Consider the following 20976-nt stretch of genomic DNA (forward strand, 5'->3'; position numbering starts at 1 on the left):
GCAGCGTTACTTTGAGTGTGGTGAGGGAACGGGTAAATTGTTGGCTTCCATTGCTCGGGCCCAGTAGGGGGTTGCGTATATTGGCTGTTTGAGGGACGGTCGAGGGAGAGAGGTCAAGGCGGATGAGGAGATCTTGGGTGTGATGGTAGACTTTTTTTATAAGGAGGCGTACTCTTCTAAGGTCTCTTGTACTGGGGAGGCCTTGGTGGACTTTGTGGGCAGGGCTTCGCTCCCTTCCCTTTCTCTGGAGCAGAGGGACGAGCTGGACTCGCCCATCTCTCTGGAGGAATTGGAACAAGCACTGAAAGATGCTGCTAATGAAAAGGCCCCGGGGCAGGATGGCCTTCCGAGTGAGGTATACAAAAAATTCTCAGGGATACTCCTGCCCCAGCTGTTGCGAGTGATCGGGTCGGCGGCTTTGGAGGGAGCTCTGCCTCGTTCAATGATGGAGGCCGTTATAGTACTTATCCCAAAACCGGGAAAGGACCCTTTATGTGCAGGTTCTTACAGACCGATCTCATTGTTGTGTGCTGATGTGAAGTTGCTGGCCCGGGTACTCGCTAACAGATTAGTTAAGGTTGTACTGTCCCTTGTCCATGGGGATAAGACAGGCTTTATGCCGGGTAAATCTACGGTAGATAATATTAGGAGAGTGTATCTTAACTTGCAGATGACTCAGGAGGGTGCGGGGGCTAGATCGATTTTTTTCATTGGACGCTGCCAAGGCATTTGATAGTGTCGAATGGACTTATCTATGGAGGGTGCTGGGGGCTATGGGGTTCGGGCCCAGGTTTATTTCCTATGTTAAACTCCTTTTATAAGTGCCCAACTGCCCGTCTTCGGGTTAATGGACGGCTTTCCCCATCATTTGAGTTGAGGAGAGGTACGCGGCAGGGGTGCCCCCTGTTGCCTCTACTCTTTGCACTAGCTATAGGCTGCTAGGATCAAACTTGAGACATTGCAAAATGCAAAATCTTCGGGTGGATTGGCGCTACCTAATCCCTGGTTGTATTTCCTTGCCTCGCAACTGCATCAGGTTAGGGGGTGGGCGAAGACGTCTCTCCTGGGTCCTACGGGTAGATTGTTTATGGCCAAACATGGAGGGAGGGTGCCATTGTATATTCTGGAGATTGGAGCCCTGACCAGACCTCCGGATTCCTCTCCCACTGCCCAACTTCTCTGCAAGCTTTGGGGCCACACGCGTAAGCTACTAGGTATTACAAGTTTCATGTCGTGTACACCGCTGTGGCGTAACCCGGGCTTGCCAGTATTCTACTCTTTTGTGGATGCTGGTTATTGGGAAAGGAAGGGACTGTGTGAAGTGGGGCAGTTGGCTGTACAGGGGGTAGTCCGATCTTTTGAGGACTTGCAGGATGAGTTCGCTTTACCGCGTTCCTCATTTTATCGATACCTACAACTCTGTCATGTGTACGAAACTCAGAATCGGCTGCGACTGCTGGAGGTACAAACTAACAGGGTCCTTGAACCTGTAGTTACGAAGAGGGACTCTGCGGGAGTTATTTCTTGGCTGTACGGTGAGCTCTTGAGTTTTTATCATGAACGTTTCCCCTTAACAGTCAGAACAAAGTGGGAGAGAGACCTTGGCGGGCTGAGTGACGAGGAATGGTCTACTGCTTTGTCGCTTACCCCGTCATTGTCCCTGTCGGAGTCTAATAGACTGTCGCAGCTGTTCTTTTTGCACCGGGTGTATAAGACCCCACTGTTCTTACATACTATTGGGCTGCGGTCTGACTCTGCCTGTCCTCGGTGTGGTGCGTTGGAGGCTCATCTGCTTCACGTGATGTGGGCGTGTCCCGTCTTAGATACATATTGGGCTGATGTGTTACATCTTATCAGGGATATTTATGGGGTTACCCTGCCTAGAGAACCTAAGATATGCTTACTTGGCCTTATTGGTTGTAATGAAGAACCCTCCTTGAGAGGAGTGGGGATCTTACGGGTGTTGTATCAAGCCAGGAAACTGATCGCGCAGTTCTGGATCACACAGTCTCCTCCGGGTGTAGCTGATCTTATTAAAAGATTACGGCAGATAGTGCGCTTGGAGAAAGGGATATATATTAAACGTAACGTTGAACGGAAATTTGATGGTGTTTGGGGACCCTGGGTTCACTATTTTGACCCCCCCCCCGACAACTGACTCGTAAATGACTGTGAGTCCTTGGGCTGTACTGGCCGTGGTATGTTTGGCTCGAATTCTGGGGATTTCTGTATGTGGCATCCCTCCTTCCTTACTCACTATCTTTATCCTTCTCTGGTAGCTCTGTTGGAATGCCTGTAGGTGCTGCTTGCTGAGGTTTGTGTGCAAGGTGTGAGGGAGCGAGTTCATCGGGATGTGGGTATATTTGAACCTCTAGTTCACTACTAGTGTGTATTATTGATGCTGCGGTGGGGAGAGACGGACGGTTTGTTTGTAAGGTGGGTGGGTGGAGGGGGGGGGGGTTTACTGTTGGTGTACTGTTTTTGTTTTAAAAAAATTTAAAATCTTAATAAAAATATCTGATTTAAAAAAAATAATAATGCCAGGAGGTGTTGTCCCTGAGAGGTAATAATGGCAGGAGGTGTTGTCCCAGGTATGTAATAATGCCAGGAGGTGTTGTCCCAGGTATTTAATAATTCCAGGAGGTGTTGTCCCAGGTATGTAATAATTCCAGGAGGTGTTGTCCCGGGTATGTAGTAATTCCAGGAGGTGTTGTCCCAGGTATGTAGTAATTCCAGGAGGTGTTGTCCCAGGTATGTAGTAATTCCAGGAGGTGTTGTCCCAGGTATGTAGTAATGGATTACAGAGGGAATTCAGAGGTGTCTTCAGGGGAGGCTCCACCTTAGATCTACATGACATTAACCCTTCAGGCCCCAGTGATCCCCTGTGTTATGTATAGTCAGGACCGGAGGGAGGTGACTATATAGAGATCCTCTCCAAGGTCATCTATGGGTCTTGTCATGCTTCAGGTAGAACACTAGGGGCAGCATCAGGATTTGGGGCTCAGATGTGATGAACTGTGATCGGAGAAAACTCAGTTTAACTGTTATAAGTGTATCTGTTACAAAAAATAAAATATTTTTAATTGAAAATGACATTAAATAATTTGAAATAAGTCTAAAAAATATATTTTTTGCTCCAACAGAAAATCCCAGTAAGAATTCTGAGGGAAACTTCATGTTATCCCTGAATGATAAAGGAGAAGATGAAGATATGATGGAGCGCTCCTCAGGAGAAGACCTCCTTACCCCTAATGTCCATCCAGATCTATCCTGTAATAATCCACCTGATCATGAGGAACCTTCTCCTGACCAACCACACATTGTTACCACAAGGACAGAGCAGGAACATGGGAAAGGTTTATATTGTGAGGAATGTGGGAAAGAGTTTACAAGAAGATCAACTCTTGTTAACCACAGAAAAAGTCACACGAGAAAAACTCTATATGTGTGTTCAGAATGTGGTAAATGCTGTAAATGTCAATCACATCTTGTTAGCCATGAGATAATTCACACAGGAGAGAAGCCATATTCATGTTCAGAATGTGGAAAATGTTTTAGTCATAAATCATCTCTTATGAAACATGAGAGAATTCACACAGGAGAGAAGCCATATTCATGTTCAGAATGTGGGAAATGTTTTAGTCGTAAATCATCTCTTATGGAACATGAGAGAATTCACACTGGCGAGAAGCCATATTCTTGTTCAGAATGTGGAAAATGTTTTAATTTTAAATCTGCTCTTATGGTACATAAGAAAATTCACACAGGAGAGAAGCCATATTCATGTTCAGAATGTGGGAAATGTTTTAATTTTAAATCATCTCTTACAAACCATGAGAGAATTCACACAGGAGAGAAGCCATATGCATGCTCAGAATGTGGGAAATGTTTTAGTCGTAAATCATCTCTTACAGAACATGAGAGAATTCACACAGGAGAGAAGCCATACTCCTGTTCAGAATGTGGGAGTTGTTTTATTGTTAAATCTGCTCTTATGGAACATAAGAAAATTCACACAGGAGAGAAGCCATATTCATGTTCAGAATGTGGAAAAGGTTTTAGTTGTAAATCATCTCTTATTGAACATGAGAGAATTCACACGGGAGAGAAGCCATATTCTTGTTCAGAATGTGGAAAATGTTTTGCAAGGAATTCACAACTTGTTCTGCATAAGAGAAGTCACACAGGAGAAAAGCCGTATTCATGTCCAGAATGTGGCAAATGTTTTATAAATAGATCAAATCTTTCAATACATGAGAGAACTCACACTGGAGAGAAGCCCTATTCATGTTCAGAATGTGGAAAATGTTTTATACAGAGATCATATCTAACTCAACATGAGAAAGCTCACACAAGAGAGAAGCCATATTCATGTTCAGAATGTGAGAAATGTTTTAAAAGTAAATTGGGGCTTGTAACACATGAGAGAATTCACACCGGAGAGAAGCCATATTCCTGTTCAGAATGTGGAAAACGTTTTTCCCATAAATCAAATCTTATTTCACACGAGAGAATTCACACAGGAGAGAAGCCATATTCATGTTTAGAATGTGAGAAATCTTTTATATATAAATCACACCTTTCTAGACACGAGAGGAGTCACGCTGGCGACTGATAGATGAAATAATAAATTATAAAAATATAATAATATGGAGTCATATTTTTGACATGATACCCCCTGGAGGATCTATAGGCTACTAGAGCAATATAGACAACCTTGGGGATGTGAGTCTCCCTCAGGGAAACCCTGAATAAAGACCCTCCGGTCTAAAACGTAACTTTTATTCTTTTTACAACTAATAATTAAGGGTGCTCAATTGCCACCAGGTGGCAGTGTGTGATTAAAATTACAATCCCTTATTTGTTATATTTCAGTTCTATAGCATCCTATGCATGGATGTAATGACCGCGGAGATGTGTTTGCAGTATTCTGCTCTGATGCCGTCTACAGACTTAGCATCACGCGTCCCCGTGGTTCATCCACATTCAGAAACGGGGATTGAGCTAAAATCTATTATCCTCTGACTCAACGTTTCGCCAGTAGGAACTGGCTTTTTCAAGAGTGTGAGGTACCTCCTACTGGCCGGAACCCGCGGCTAATACAGGACATCACCGATTGCGGTGATGCTCTGTATTAACCCTTCAGACGCGGCGATCAAAGCTGACCGCCGCGTCTGAAAGGAAAGTGACACTACCCCGTCTGCTCAGTCGGGCTGTTCGGGACCGCCGCGGTGAAATCGCGAACAGCTTACAGGACACCGGGAGGGACCTTACCTGCCTCCTCGGTGTCTGCTCCGTGCCGGGATCCCCTGCATGGCCGGCGCTCTCCTTCGTCGTCATCACGTCGTCGCGCACGTTGCCGTCCCGTCATCCAATAGGAGCGGCGTGCGTAGCGATGTCATGGTGGCGACGGAGAGCGAGGATACCGGGCAGCAGAGACGTTCCGGAGCGGCGGGGACACATGAGTACTACCTCCTATACCAGTGGTCTTCAACCTGTGGACCTCCAGATGTTGCAAAACTACAACTCCCAGCATGCCCGGACAGCCGTTGGCTGTCCGGGCATGCTGGGAGTTGTAGTTTTGCAACATCTGGAGGTCCGCAGGTTGAAGATCACTGTCCTATACTTTACATTGTATTTGGTTCAGAATCTTTATTTTCTAGATTTTTATCCTATAAAATTAGGTGCGTCTTATATGACGAAAAATACGGTAGTTAATTATGAGCTCCGTATCGGTCAGTACCTGTCCCTGCACAGATACGATTTCAGGCGATTTGAGCATCCGAAATCATATCTGTGCATCGGAAGGTCAAATCGTGGTGTGAAGCTAAGCCTAACAGTAAAATGTGATGTTTGTTTTACACAAAAATCAGTTCTAGTTGTACAGGAGAGAATTCACACAGGATAGAAGCCATATTTATGTTCAGAATGTGGGAAATGTTTTATAAGTAAATCAAATCTTGTTAAGCATAAGAAAATTCACACAGGAGTGAAGCCATATTCATGTTCAGAATGTGGGAAATGTTTTATAAGTAAATCATCTTGTTATACATCAGAGAAATCACACAGGAGAGAAGCCATATTTATGTTCAGAATGTAGTGAATGTTTTAAAAGTAAATCAGCGCTAGTTGTACATGAGAAAATTCACACAGGAGAGAAGCCGTATTCATGTTCAGAATGTAGTAAATGTTTTATTAGTAAATCAGAGCTTTTTATACATGAGAGAAATCACACAGGAGAGAAACCGTATTCATGTTCAGAATGTGTGAAATGTTTTATTAGTAAATCAGAGCTTTTTATACATGAGAGAAATCACACAGGAGAGAAACCGTATTCATGTTCAGAATGTGTGAAATGTTTTATTAGTAAATCAGAGCTTTTTATACATGAGAGAAATCACACAGGAGAGAAACCGTATTCATGTTCAGAATGTGGTAAATGTTTTAAAAGTAAATCAGAGCTGGTTATACATGAGAGAAATCACACAGGAGAGAAACCGTATTCATGTTCAGAATGTGGTAAATGTTTTACAAATAAATCAAAACTTTGTAGACATGAGAGAAGTCACACTGGAGACTGATAGATGAAATAAGAGAAGCTGTATTCATGTTCAGAATGTGGTAAATGTTTAACAAATAAATCACATGACATGAGAGAAGTCACACTGGAGACTGATATATGAAATAATAAATGATAAATATATAATATGGAGAATGGAAATCTGAGATCTCAGGTAACAGTAAAATGTGATGTTTCTATGTTGTGTTGTGAGAATTAACCCTTGAATAAACTTCATAATGAAACCTAAGCAGAAGCTAAAGCCAACATCATCTCTTGGTCATCAGCACCTGGGGTCATGTGACCTTTGTAGGTAAATAACGGTAATGAGAAGTAATATGTAATGCTATTGTGTATCATTTAGTAGTGACTTGTAGCTCTACACTACAGTATGATTGGATGATTTCTATGGATGATAATGATTGGTGATTACTATGTATTACCTCGGCCTCATTTCCATTAGAAATATTACTGATTGTATCTCATGTGTCACTTCTGTCCTATCAGGATCAGGACACTTCTGTGTTGTCACCATTAACCCTTAGGCCGGGGTCACACACAGGGGGGATTTATCATTGGATGTGCACTGGTTTTGTTGTGTATGTTGGACGCACATTTTGGCGCAGTTCAGTGGTTGCGCCTCCTCATCGTTCCTTTTGGTGGAGACGTTTTCAGTAAACTCATCTGTAGTGGAGATTTTCCCGGTTACTTTTTTGCAGTGGTCGTGAATTACATTTTTGCGCCTTTTTTGCATTTAGGCGCTAATCTACACCATCATTGGGCTGGATATAGAAAGGGTTTTCAACAACATTTTTGCATGACACGTGTGGACATTCGCCTAATTTATTCATTTATCATACTATATGCACCTTTTTGATAAATTAGGTGAAAATATATTAAAATAAACAACTAAAAACTGTAGAAAATCCATTCAGCTGCCAACACTGATCAGTCCCCCCCCCCCCCTCCCCCGATCAGTATTTTTAGGCAAAACCACGATTTGATTCAAAACACAGAAAAACTTGCAAATCTTTTCATTATAATTTGTCGTGGTGTAAGTTCCGCTTCTGTTTTTGGGTACAAAATCCTGACTAAAATCCTGGGGGGGCGTGGCTATCCGCCGAGGAGAACGGACGCATCTTTAGAGCTCTGCCAATGAAATTGGTGTGTAACCCCTTCGATTCTCCATATTATGTGGCCCCGATTGTGGGGGACTACTCTGTGCACCCCAAGATCTTTTTTTCCTGCTGAGTGTGCAGTGTTGTGGCGGAGTATTTAAGGCCGGGACCTGAGGCCCTGCGCCATCTTACCCTCTTCCTCCCTCTGCTTTAACTGAACACAGTTCTGCTAGCCGGCAGGGGAGAACATCCCATAGACATGAATGGGGTGGGTGTGGTGTGACGTCACGAACGCCGGGGACCCCCGCAATCAGACATCTTATCCCCTATGCTTTGGATAGGGGATAAGATGACTAGTAGTGGAGTACCCCTTTAGGGATGAAAATCCAATAGGATTAAAGGAGTACTCCGGCGCTAAGACATCTTATCCCCTATCCAAAGGATAGGAGATAAGATGCCTGATCGCGGGGGTCCCACCACTGGTGTACGTGATCTTGCATGCCGCACCCCGTTATAATCAGTCCCAGCAGCATAGTAATAAACAAAGGACAAAAGGTGCCCTGCACTCACCGCTATAATCCAGGTACTCCTGCTCCCATCTCGGGTCACGGCTCGGACACGGAGGACTCGGACAGTGGGGCGCTGAGCGCCCCACTGTCCGAGTCCTCCGTGTCCGAGCCGTGACCCGAGATGGGAGCAGGAGTACCTGGATTATTGCGGTGAGTGCAGGGCACCTTTTGTCCTTTGTTTATTACTATTCGGCGATTGTTGTTTTCACTGTCCTAGCACCTCCGCTGCCAGCGTTGGGTTTCCAGATCTGCGTGACGCCATTTCCATCTCGTGGTTTCAGGAGGTTTAAGGTACCGGTGCCACTACCTTTTCCTTTGTTACTATTAGTCCCAGTAGCATGTTCGCTCCGGGTCTGATTACTGGCGATCACGGGGGGGGCGGAGCATTGTGATGTCACGGCTCCTCCCCCAGTGTGACTTCACGCTCCGCCCCCTCAATGGAAGCCGTGTGATTGTCACGCCCCCTCCCATAGGCTTGCATTGAGGGGGCGGAGCCGTGATGTCACTATGCTCTGGCCTCGTGATCGCCAGTAATCAGACCCAGAGCGAACATGCTGCGGGGACTGATTGTAACGGGGTGCTGTGTGCAAGATCACGGGGGTCCCCGCTATCAGACATCTTATCCCCCATCCTTTGGATACAGTATAAGATGTCTTAGTGCCAGAGTACCCCTTTAATGATCCAAGAGGTTCTGCATGAGTCTCCTCTATGTGGTTTCTGAACTCTCTCAATACCATGAAAAACTAACTAAATCTGTACAACCACCATAAACGCGCTGAAAATGGCGCAAGTCTTCCTGGATATGTTTCTCAGTTTTCCTTTGGGTGCATCCTACATAAGAGAGATGACATTCTATGCATTTAATCCAGTATATGCCATATTTACTGTTAGTTACTAAACGTGTCAATTTAAAATGGTTTATCATCATTAACCCCTTAAGGACACATGACGTACTGGAACGTCATGTGTCCGCTCCCGATCTATAACGCTGGGCCACGGCGTCATAACAACGGCCGGGACCCGTGGCTAATAGTGTGCGGCATTGATCGTGGTGACGCGCGCTATTAATCCTTTAGACGCGGCGTTCAAAGTTGAACGCCGCGTCTAAAGTGAAAGCATGCCGGTTAGCTCAGGGAGCTGTTCGGGATAGTCGCGGTGAAATCGCGGCATCCCGAACAGCTTACAGGACAGCTGGAGAGTCCCTACCTGCCTCCTCGCTCTCCGATCGCCGAATGACTGCTCAGTGCCTGAGATCCAGACATGAGCATTCAAGCGGCAGAATCATTGATTACTGGTTTCTTATGAGAAACCATTGATCAATGTAATAGATCAGTGTGTGCAGTGTTATAGTCTCCTATGGGATAATAATGATCAGTATAAGAGATCAGTGTGTGCAGTGTTATAGGTCCCTATGGGATAACAATGATCAGTATAAGAGATCAGTGTGTGCAGTGTTATAGGTCCCTATGGGATAATAATGATCAGTATAAGAGATCAGTGTGTGCAGTGTTATAGGTCCCTATGGGATAATAATGATCAGTATAAGAGATCAGTGTGTGCAGTGTTATAGTCCCCTATGGGATAATAATGATCAGTATAAGAGATCAGTGTGTGCAGTGTTATAGTCTCCTATGGGATAATAATGATTAGTATAAGAGATGTGTGTGCAGTGTTATAGTCTCCTATGGGATAATAATGATCAGTATAAGAGATCAGTGTGTGCAGTGTTATAGGTCCCTATGGGATAACAATGATCAGTATAAGAGATCAGTGTGTGCAGTGTTATAGGTCCCTATGGGATAACAATGATCAGTATAAGAGATCAGTGTGTGCAGTGTTATAGGTCCCTATGGGATAATAATGATCAGTATAAGAGATCAGTGTGTGCAGTGTTATAGTCCCCTATGGGATAATAATGATCAGTATAAGAGATCAGTGTGTGCAGTGTTATAGTCTCCTATGGGATAATAATGATCAGTATAAGAGATGTGTGTGCAGTGTTATAGTCTCCTATGGGATAATAATGATCAGTATAAGAGATCAGTGTGTGCAGTGTTATAGGTCCCTATGGGATAATAATGATCAGTATAAGAGATCAGTGTGTGCAGTGTTATAGTCCCCTATGGGATAATAATGATCAGTATAAGAGATCAGTGTGTGCAGTGTTATAGTCTCCTATGGGATAATAATGATCAGTATAAGAGATGTGTGTGCAGTGTTATAGTCTCCTATGGGATAATAATGATCAGTATAAGAGATCAGTGTGTGCAGTGTTATAGGTCCCTATGGGATAACAATGATCAGTATAAGAGATCAGTGTGTGCAGTGTTATAGGTCCCTATGGGATAACAATGATCAGTATAAGAGATCAGTGTGTGCAGTGTTATAGTCTCCTATGGGATAATAATGATCAGTATAAGAGATCAGTGTGTGCAGTGTTATAGTCTCCTATGGGATAACAATGATCAGTATAAGAGATCAGTGTGTGCAGTGTTATAGTCTCCTATGGGATAACAATGATCAGTATAAGAGATCAGTGTGTGCAGTGTTATAGTCTCCTATGGGATAACAATGATCAGTATAAGAGATCAGTGTGTGCAGTGTTATAGTCTCCTATGGGATAACAATGATCAGTATAAGAGATCAGTGTGTGCAGTGTTATAGTCCCCTATGGGATAATAATGATCAGTATAAGAGATCAGTGTGTGCAGTGTTATAGTCTCCTATGGGATAATAATGATCAGTATAAGAGATCAGTGTGTGCAGTGTTATAGTCTCCTATGGGATAACAATGATCAGTATAAGAGATCAGTGTGTGCAGTGTTATAGTCTCCTATGGGATAACAATGATCAGTATAAGATCAGTGTGTGCAGTGTTATAGTCTCCTATGGGATAACAATGATCAGTATAAGAGATCAGTGTGTGCAGTGTTATAGTCTCCTATGGGATAACAATGGTCAGTATAAGAGATCAGTGTGTGCAGTGTTATAGTCTCCTATGGGATAATAATGATCAGTATAAGAGATCAGTGTGTGCAGTGTTATAGGTCCCTATGGGATAACAATGATCAGTATAAGAGATCAGTGTGTGCAGTGTTATAGGTCCCTATGGGATAACAATGATCAGTATAAGAGATCAGTGTGTGCAGTGTTATAGTCTCCTATGGGATAACAATGATCAGTATAAGAGATCAGTGTGTGCAGTGTTATAGTCCCCTATGGGATAATAATGATCAGTATAAGAGATCAGTGTGTGCAGTGTTATAGTCTCCTATGGGATAATAATGATCAGTATAAGAGATCAGTGTGTGCAGTGTTATAGTCTCCTATGGGATAACAATGATCAGTATAAGAGATCAGTGTGTGCAGTGTTATAGTCTCCTATGGGATAACAATGATCAGTATAAGAGATCAGTGTGTGCAGTGTTATAGTCTCCTATGGGATAATAATGATCAGTATAAGAGATCAGTGTGTGCAGTGTTATAGGTCCCTATGGGATAACAATGATCAGTATAAGAGATCAGTGTGTGCAGTGTTATAGTCTCCTATGGGACCTATAACACTGCAAAAAAAAAAAGTGGGAAAAAAAGTGAATAAAGATCATTTAACCCCTTCCCTATTAAAATTTGAATCACCCCCCTTTTCCCAATAAAAAAAAAAACAAAAAACAACTATGTAAATTAAAATTAACATATATAGTATTGCCACGTGCGGAAGTGTCCGACTTATGAAAATATATCGTTCATTAAACCGCTCGGTCAATGGCGTACGTGCAAATAAATTCCAAAGTCCAAAATAGTGTATTTTTGGTCACTTTTTATATAATGAAAAAATGAATTAAAAGTGATCAAAAAGTCCGATCAATACAAAAATGGTACCGATAAAAACTTCAGATCACGTCGCAAAAAATGAGCCCTCATACCGCCCCATATACGGAAAAGTTATAGGGGTCAGAAGATGACAATTTTAAACGTATACATTTTCCTGCATGTAGTTATGATTTTTTCCAACCTATATAAGTCGGGGATCATTATAATCATCTGGACCTACAGAATAAAGATAAGGGGGCATTTATACCGAAATATGTACTGCGTAGAAACGGAAGCCCCCAAAATTTACAAAATGGCATTTTTTCTTCAATTTTGTCGCACAATGATTTTTTTTCCCGTTTCGGCGTAGATTTTTGGGTAAAATGACTGACGTCATTACAAAGTAGAATTGGTGGCGCAAAAAATAAGCATCATATGGATTTATAGGTGCAAAATTGAAAGAGTTATGGTTTTTAAAAGGTGAGGAGGAAAAAACGAAAATGCAAAAACTGGAAAAAACCCCCGGTCCTTAAGGGGTTTTATGTTGTCCTGGTGTGAAGTAATTATTTTATGACTCTAACCCATTAAAAAATTCAGCATGTGCCCCGGGTGAGCGGCAATGTATACACAATGGGGGACATGTATCATTTCCAGTGTATAATAGAAGTTTTTTACCCCTCTGCCTGTTGTGTAAATTTGGCGCAGTTACGTTACATTTATCATTCTTGCGCAGCTACTTTCTTGAATTGCGTATAATGTAGAATTCTCCTCAGAGCATAAATTTACCCCGCAGCTCTATTTAGTAGGAGCTTTGTCTGCAGCGTTTCTGCACATAAACAGTAATTGTGTCCTCGTTATTAGTTGTAGAATGTTTTTTCTTCATTCTGTAGAGTTTTAATCTCCCAATTATAACATCAATTCTACCAATGTCCTTATTCTTCATTTAACATCTGTGACCCCCCTGTGCAAATCCCCTCAAATGTCCATGGTGCCCTCTCCCTTCTGGGCCTTCTTGTGCGCCCGCAGAGCACTTTGCGCCCACATATGTGGTATCTCCGTACTCCGGCTAAATTGTGTCCCAAAAAATGGGGGTCTTTTTTCCCATTTACCTCCTGTGAAAATGTAAAGTATGCGGCAACACCAGCATGTCGGTGTAAATAATTTTATTTTTATACACTAACATATTGGTGTAGACTCCAACTGTTCCTTTTCATAAGGGGTGAAAGGAGAAAAAGCCCCCCAAAATCTGTAAGGCAATTTCTCCCGAGTACGGCGATACCCCATATGTGACCCTAAACTGTTGCCTTGAAATACGACAGGGCTCCGAAGTGAGAGCGCCATGCGCATTTGAGGCCTAAATTAGGGTTTTGCATAGGGGTGGACATAGGGGAATTCTACGCCAGTGATTCCCAAACAGGGTGCCTCCAGCTGTTGCAAAACTCCCAACATGCCTGGACAGTCAGTGGCTGTCCGGCAATACTGGGAGTTGTTGTTTTGCAACAGCTGGAGGCTCCATTTTGGCAACAGTGCCGTACCAGACGTTGTTCATATTTATTGGGGAGGGGAGGGGGGCTGTGTAGGGGTATGTGTATATATAGTGTTTTTTACTTATTTTATTTAAGTGTAGTGTAGTGTTTTTAGGGTACAGTCACACGGGCGGGGGTTGACAGCAAGTTTGCTGCATCTCAATCTTGCAGCACTCCCTGTAAACCTCTGCCCATGTGAGTGTACCCTGTCCATTCACATTGGGGGGAGGGGGGGGGGGAAACATCCAGGTGTTGCAAAACTACAACTCTGAGCATGCCCTTTGGCTGTCCGTGCATGCTGGGAGTTGTAGTTTTGCAACAGCTGGAGGCACACTGGTTGCGAAACACGGAAACAGACTCAGTGTTTCACAACCAGTGTGCCTTCAGCTGTTGCAAAAACTTCAAATCTCAGCATGCAGTGACAGGACATGCTGGAACTTGTAGTTATGCAACAGCTGGAGGCATACTGCTACAACTCCCAGAATGCCCTTTGGCAGTCCTTGCATGCTGAGGGTTGTAGTTATGCAACAGCTGTAGGCACACTGGTTGCAAAACACTTGAAAGTTTTTTACTTAACTTAGTGTTTCCAAACCAGTGTGCCTCCAGCTGTTGCACTTCAATTCCCAGCATGCATGGTCTGTCAGTGCATGCTGGGAGTTATAGTTTGGAGGCACAGCTGGAGGCACACGGGTTGGGAAAAAGAGTTAGGAAGCGAACAATGTTTCCCAACTATTGTGCCTCCAGCTGTTGCAAAACTATAATTCCCAGCATGGCCAGACATGCTGGAAGTTGTATTTCGGCAATATCTGAAGGGTCAGATGTTGACGAACTACAACTCCCAGCATGCTTGGGCAGTCTGGGCATGCTGGGAGTTGTAGTTTTGCAACAGCTGGAGGTCCACAGTTTGTAGACCACTGTATAATGGTCTCCAATCTGTGGTCTTCCAGATGTTACAGAACTACAACTCCCAGCATGCCTCGACAGAGTGGGCATGCTGAGATTTGTAATTTGGGAACATCTGGAAGAGCACAGATTGGAGACCATTATACAGTGGTCTCCAAACTGTGGACCTCCAGATGTTGCAAAACTACAACTCCCAGCATGCCCAGAAAGCCAAAGGCTGTCTGGGCATGCTGGGAGTTGCAGTTTTGAAACTCCCAGAGGCAGCAGTGAGATCGCTTTACGGCGATCTCACTGCTGCCAATGAAGATGCCGCCCTGCTGCCGGAAACTCACCGCCGGGACCGCCTGGAGGACGCCGCTCGCACCGGGACCGCTCGGGACACTGCATGGCCGGGTAAGTGACGCCGGGGGACGGGTAAGGGACACTTAGCAGAGCGGTGTGTGTCCCAATCCCCGTGATCCGGAGTCACACACCGCGCTGCTATCAGCTAGTCAGATGTGACTGATAGCAGCGATCACTGGGGGGGGGGGTCACATGGTAAGATGGTTGGATATCAGTGATAGCCGCCATCTTACCGGGCGCTGGGGAAAAGTATAACGGAAAGCAGTAAATTGTAAAAATAAAAGGAGAATGATCTACAGTGTTAAGTGGATACAAAGCGATTCTAATGTGACGGATCTTGTTCTATGATAAGTTATCAAATATTTCCTATGTAAATGTATTAAATTGTTGTATCATAAAATAACAATATACAAGTGATCTAATGAATAATGAACTGGAAACAAATATTCTATATGCAAATTATTATAAAAGCGCTTTGGAATAACCAAGGAGTAAAAAGCAATATAAACCAAATGAGGAATTGAGAGTAAAAACATTCTGGTGGTTCCTTATAGAACTTTCCTTCAGAAATAGAAAGGATTTCGCTACGTGCAGTTATAGATGTTTATATTTATGGGGAAAAAGACGCACGTGCGTCAAAATTTTTGGTGCAAAGGAAAAGAACGCAGGTAATAAATCCATGTGTACTATATATGCAGCTCCAAGGTGCCCTGATTCACCACATCTGGAGGACACGCTCTACCAAAACGTGCGTAAAAAAATGCGCAAAAAAATACACACAAAACAGGGGTAAAATCTTTGATACATGTCCCCCTATATATATATATATATATATATATATATATTTTATTTATTTTTTTAAAGAGCCGAGGCACGTGCTCTCTATCACCCAAAGTGCAAGAAAAAATGCAAACGTGTCACACTAAAAAAATGTGCACAAAGGATGCGGTCTATCGCTAAGCCCTTCTCCAACAGGAGAGAGGCCCCCAACAAACCGTCCCTTCACCTCCGGGCCAAAAGGCACCTGCAAGGATTCAGGTTCAATGCCCCTTTTCGCCGAATCTACTAAGGGGCCGAAAATGCACCTGGCTTCAACCTAGATGTCAACCAAGGTATCAGCCATGGAGCCGTATACTGATGGCATCTTGACTGAAGCCAAGATGCCCAGGGGTTGCAGAGAGGTGAGGAACCTAATGGCCACACACACCTCCCCTAGACCGTCAGGAGGGACACCCAGAAGGGCTACCGCATCCTGACAATCCTGTGTACAAATAAAGACACAAATTGGGCACAGTGACACAAAAATGATTAATAAGTGGACGAGTGCAGATATACTGCCCGGTCATCCGTCCGGATCTATAAAAATTACCCATATCCTAGCCAGAAGGCCGGGATACAAAGGGTGAGTGCCAAAGGTGAAGAGTAATGGTGCAGAGCATTCACTCAGTGAGTTATAACACCCAGTGAGTTTCGGCACCTCAGGGTCACCACTCACCGAGGCACAGAAGTACCTCGGCTCTACACCCCTCTACCTCATGGCGAGACCCGGAGAAAACCGGTCACATCAGGACAGCCGTCAAGCTGATTCCTCATAACCAGCCCCGGAACGCCCCGGTACACCTGCCTCCTCCATGCAGCACCCATCCCCACCAGCCCAATACCGGTGGGGCCTCTCCACCAGTATGAAGCTGATAAGAACAGATACTACACTTGATCTTAGCCAAAAGGCCGAGAAGCGATCCATTCTCTTACATTCACAGGCCCGGGGGGTTGCACAATATTCTGCCTTGCCTTGGTGCTTCCAACGCACACTACATCAGTGATGGGGGCACCAACAGGTACAGGGAGGAAGTGACGCGTTTCGGCCAGGTGCTGGCCTTAGTCATACGACTAAGGCCAGCACCTGGCCGAAACGCGTTACTTCCTCCCTGTACCTGTTGCCTCGTTGATGTGAATAAAGCCATATCTTCCTGAACTGAGCTGGAGTTCCCCTTTCATTGGAACCAACCAAACTGTAACATATTAATTGTGATGTCATAATTTACCCTCCTACTTTGCACAATGTTAAAACCAACTGTTTCTTCATGAATTAAAGCAGAACTCGCTGGGGTACCGAGGAGGAAACCCATACCAACCTGGCCTGGTGTGAATTCTCTTATGTCGGAAATTAGTATAACGGTAGTCACTCACAGATTAATTCATCCTTAACAATCCTAGAGGTTTATAATTCACTGTTTACCTCTTCCTCCCTCCCTGCCGTATATGTTGATGCCCTTACTACCATTCTTCCCAAATCCCATAAGGACCCCACTCAAATAGCCAATTACTGCTCCTGACAACGTCTGAAAGGTCCTAAACGTCCCCCATTACTTGAACGCCACTTTGATTCCTCATATGGTGCTCACTCTAGATATGGAGAAGGCGATCGATTGTGTATCCTGGAAATATACGTTTGCATTATTGAGTCGAATTTGTTATTTCGGGGCCCTTTGTCCAGATCTTGCACATGTTGTAGTCCAACCCTACGGCTTACCTGAAGTTGCGGACCGATTGCTCTTATCCTATTAGAATTACCAGTGGTACTCTCCAGGGGGCCTGTTGCCCCCAGCTCTTTATGCTCTGTTTATGGAGCCCCTAGTAACCCTTCTTTATAATAATGGAGATATGAGGGTTGTTTCCATTAGCCGAGTCAGTTTCTAGATGATAAGTGTAACGGAGCACTCACCCAGACAGCAGAAACTTCGGACCCATGCGATTTTCCACTCCGGACAGATGCGGGGAGGCGGCAGTAGGAATCGGGGGAGTTCAGACGCCGGCCTCTGAACTCCCCCGTTTCCAACTGCCGCCTCCCCGCATCAGTCCAGAGTGGACTATTGCATGGGTCTGAAGTTCCTGCTGTCCGGGTGAGTGCTCCGTTACACTTGTTATTTTGCATATCCATGGACTTTGCTCTCTCTACATGAGCACCACCCTCCATACTTATATTCAGACCCTCAGCGACACCTCCTGCATAATTCCAGTGTTTCAGATCCACACATTGCATGTATGTCTACAGTGCCGGCTTCTTCTCTCACTTATTATTTAACTGTTTCCAGATGATCTGTTCCTTACTCTATTAAAGGGTTACTCCGGCGCTAAGACATCTTAACCCCTATCAAAAGGATAGGGGATAAGATGGCTGATCACGGGGGGCCCCTGTGATCTTGCAAGCAGCACCCCGTTACCATCAGCCCCCGGAGCATGTTCGCTCCGGGTCTGATGACTGGTAATCACGGGGCCGGAGCATTGTGACGTCACGGCCCCGCGTGACATTATGCTCCGCCCCCTCAATGCAAGCCTATGGGAGGGGGCGTGGCGCCCCTCCCATAGGCTTGCATTGAGGGGGCGGAGCATTACGTCACACAGGAGCGGAGCCGTGACGTCACAATACTCCGGCCCCGTGATCAGCAGCTGTCACGCCTATTCCTAGATTCTTGCATTGTGATATTCTATGCATACAGGAGACACATTTACTCCCAGAAGACACACATAGAATTAAACATCCAACGTTTCCCCACATCTTTCACTCCACACATACCTCCAAAGCTAGGGGTGTTTCTATTGCAGTCCGTAACACGGTTGCATTCACTTTGCACAATTGCATTTCAGATGTAGCGGGCAGATTTATAATACTTCAATGTACTGTCAATAAACTCCCTCTCACAATCGCAGCTCTGTATGCACCAAATGTAGGCCAAATGAAATGTATTAAGTCGGTGCACCGCTTGCTACACAAATCCCCTTCGGGTTCTTAAATAATTTGTGGGGACTTTAACTAGCTTTCCTTCCCTCATTGGATACCACTTCTAGTACCCGACACGCTTCTAACACATTAGACACCTGGCTTCAAAATGTTGATTTATACGACATATGGTGGATTCACCACCCCACGCATAGGGAGTACACGTTCTTATCGGGGGTCCATAACTCCTATTCTCGCCTTGATATGTTCCTGTTGGATAGAACACTCCTCTCCAGATCAGACCATACTTCCATAGAAGTAATTAAATGGTCGGACCACTCTGCTATCACGCTGTCTATCAGAGATGACATATCATCCCCTCAGGCACATATGTGGAGACGCAGTCCCTTCCTTCTATCCCACCAGGAATTTTCTCAACGCCTCAGGGAAGACATATCGGAATATTTCTTACTTAATGCCCCGTCTGTGTCCAATCCAGTCACGCTATGGAACTGCCATAAGGCTGTGGCCAGAGGGTTATGCATAAAATACTGTGCCACATTAAAAAAGATCAGAGAAAAACGTTTAAGTGAAATCCTCTCTCTCTTATAATTAGCGGAAAATGAAAACGCACTCGCCCCTTCCACTGTCACGGCTAAGACAGTGGCCTCTCTGAGGAATGATTTACGCTGTCTCCTCCGCCATGATTATGAGAAAGCCCACAGAAAACTTGGCGCGGTTTACTACGCCCAAGACAATAAGTCTGGTAAATTGCTGGCCCATAAACTTAAATCTCGACAACAAAAATCCTGCATTCCCTTTCTTATACACCCCACAACTGGTTCAAAATTATTCACTCCTAAAGACATTGCTAATGGGTTCCAAACGTATTATTCGCAACTGTATAACTTAGATATGGCTTCCCCCCCTCCCCCCAATCATTATCTACAATACAAAACTATCTTTCCTCTCTCCACCTGCTGGTCCTGTCTTCCCCTCAAGTGGACTCTCTTAATAGTGAGATTACAGTTTGAAGTTCTGGGAGGGTAATCAGTTCATTGCCAAACAACAAGGCCCCCGGGCCTGATGGCTTTATTTCCTTGTATTACAAATCCTACCCACACATTCTATCACCCCACTTACTGGCCTTTTGTAATTATGTTGCACGAACAGGTTCCATTCCCAAAGAGAATCTCGAAGCCTTAATCACCACCCTCCCTAAACCTGGTAAGTCTATGGATTCCCCCCAAAACTTCCGTCCCATATCTCTCCTAAACCAAGATTTAAAAATCTACTCAAAAATTTTAGCAAACAGATTGGCCCCTCTCCTCCCCTCCTTAATTAACCCAGATCAATCTGGCTTTATCCCGGGTAGGCAAACTTCGGATAACACCAGGAAACTACTACATATCCTACATCACATTGAATCACACTCTATTCCTGCACTGGTGATGGCATTGGACGCCGAGAAGGCGTTCGATAGGCTTCGCTGGTCGTTCGCCTTCTCGGAACTCTGATCCATAGGATTCACAGGTAACATTCTATCAGCGATTTCATCTTCATATTCTCATCCTTCGGGCCGAGTTCTGGCTAATGGCTGCCTGTCCGATCCCTTCGATATTACCAGCGGATCCCGCCAAGGCTGCCCTTTATCTCCCCTAATCTACATTCTTTCAATTGAACCATTAGCCCAAGTCATCCGCCAGGGCCTACAAATATCAGGTATTACAATAGGAGATCACACACACACACAAAATATTCCTCTATGCAGATGACGTTATACTATCCATATCTAACCCTGCCCAATCTTTACCCTCAATTATGTTGGAAATCAAAACCTTTGGAAACCTCTCTTATTACTCTCTAAACAACTCCAAAACTCAAGCCCTACCCCTCAATCTCACTCAGTCCCTAACACAAGCACTTCAAACTTCCTACTCGTTTGACTGGAAGACCTCTTCATTGACATATTAAGGCGTACAACTAGCATACCCTCATCGTGCACTTTACTCCACCTATTTTTTACCACTCTTACAGTCATTAACGTCAGAAGCCAACACTTACCTAAAACATGAAACCTCCTGGGTAGGTAGGATCGCTGCATTTAAAATGTTTATGCTCCCTAAACTTCTTTATTTTTTCAGGTCATTACCAATATCGCTACCCAACTCCTTTTTTGTTAAAGCACAAAGAATTCTTAACCATTTTACTTGGTCTGGAAAGAAAGCCAGACTAGCTTCTTATATCCTAGCTAAAAGCAGAAAAGTGGGCGGCCTGGGTTCTCCAAACATCAAAGCCTATTATATAGCGACTTTAGTGTCCTCCCTTAGATGTTGGTGGCGGGACAGCCCGTCTGCCCCTTGGGCACAGATTGAACGTCACTTGGTTTCACCATTCTTGCCGAAGGACCTTCTACTCCTACCACTTT

At 44.3% G+C, this 20976-nt stretch overlaps 1 protein-coding gene and 2 pseudogenes across 4 annotated transcripts in view; 2 read left to right on the forward strand and 1 right to left on the reverse strand.

Moving 5' to 3' along the window:
- Positions 1-5506, forward strand: part of LOC130282857 (zinc finger protein OZF-like) — a 40159-nt gene extending 34653 nt beyond the window's left edge. For all 4 annotated transcript variants that reach the window (XM_056531860.1, XM_056531769.1, XM_056532028.1 and 1 more), the window contains one exon: positions 3144-5506. In XM_056531860.1, the coding sequence (XP_056387835.1) occupies positions 3144-4615 (1472 nt within the window). In that variant the 3' untranslated portion in view covers positions 4616-5506. The remainder of the gene's footprint in view (positions 1-3143) is intronic.
- Positions 5507-5695: 189 nt separating this feature from the next.
- The window catches only part of LOC130303399 (zinc finger protein 615-like), a 43994-nt pseudogene continuing 28713 nt past the window's right edge, over positions 5696-20976 (forward strand).
- LOC130342947 (U2 spliceosomal RNA) lies at positions 16486-16567 on the reverse strand (annotated as a pseudogene).

The sequence above is a fragment of the Hyla sarda genome, chromosome 1, assembly GCF_029499605.1.
Source record: "Hyla sarda isolate aHylSar1 chromosome 1, aHylSar1.hap1, whole genome shotgun sequence".
Lineage (NCBI taxonomy): Eukaryota > Metazoa > Chordata > Amphibia > Anura > Hylidae > Hyla > Hyla sarda.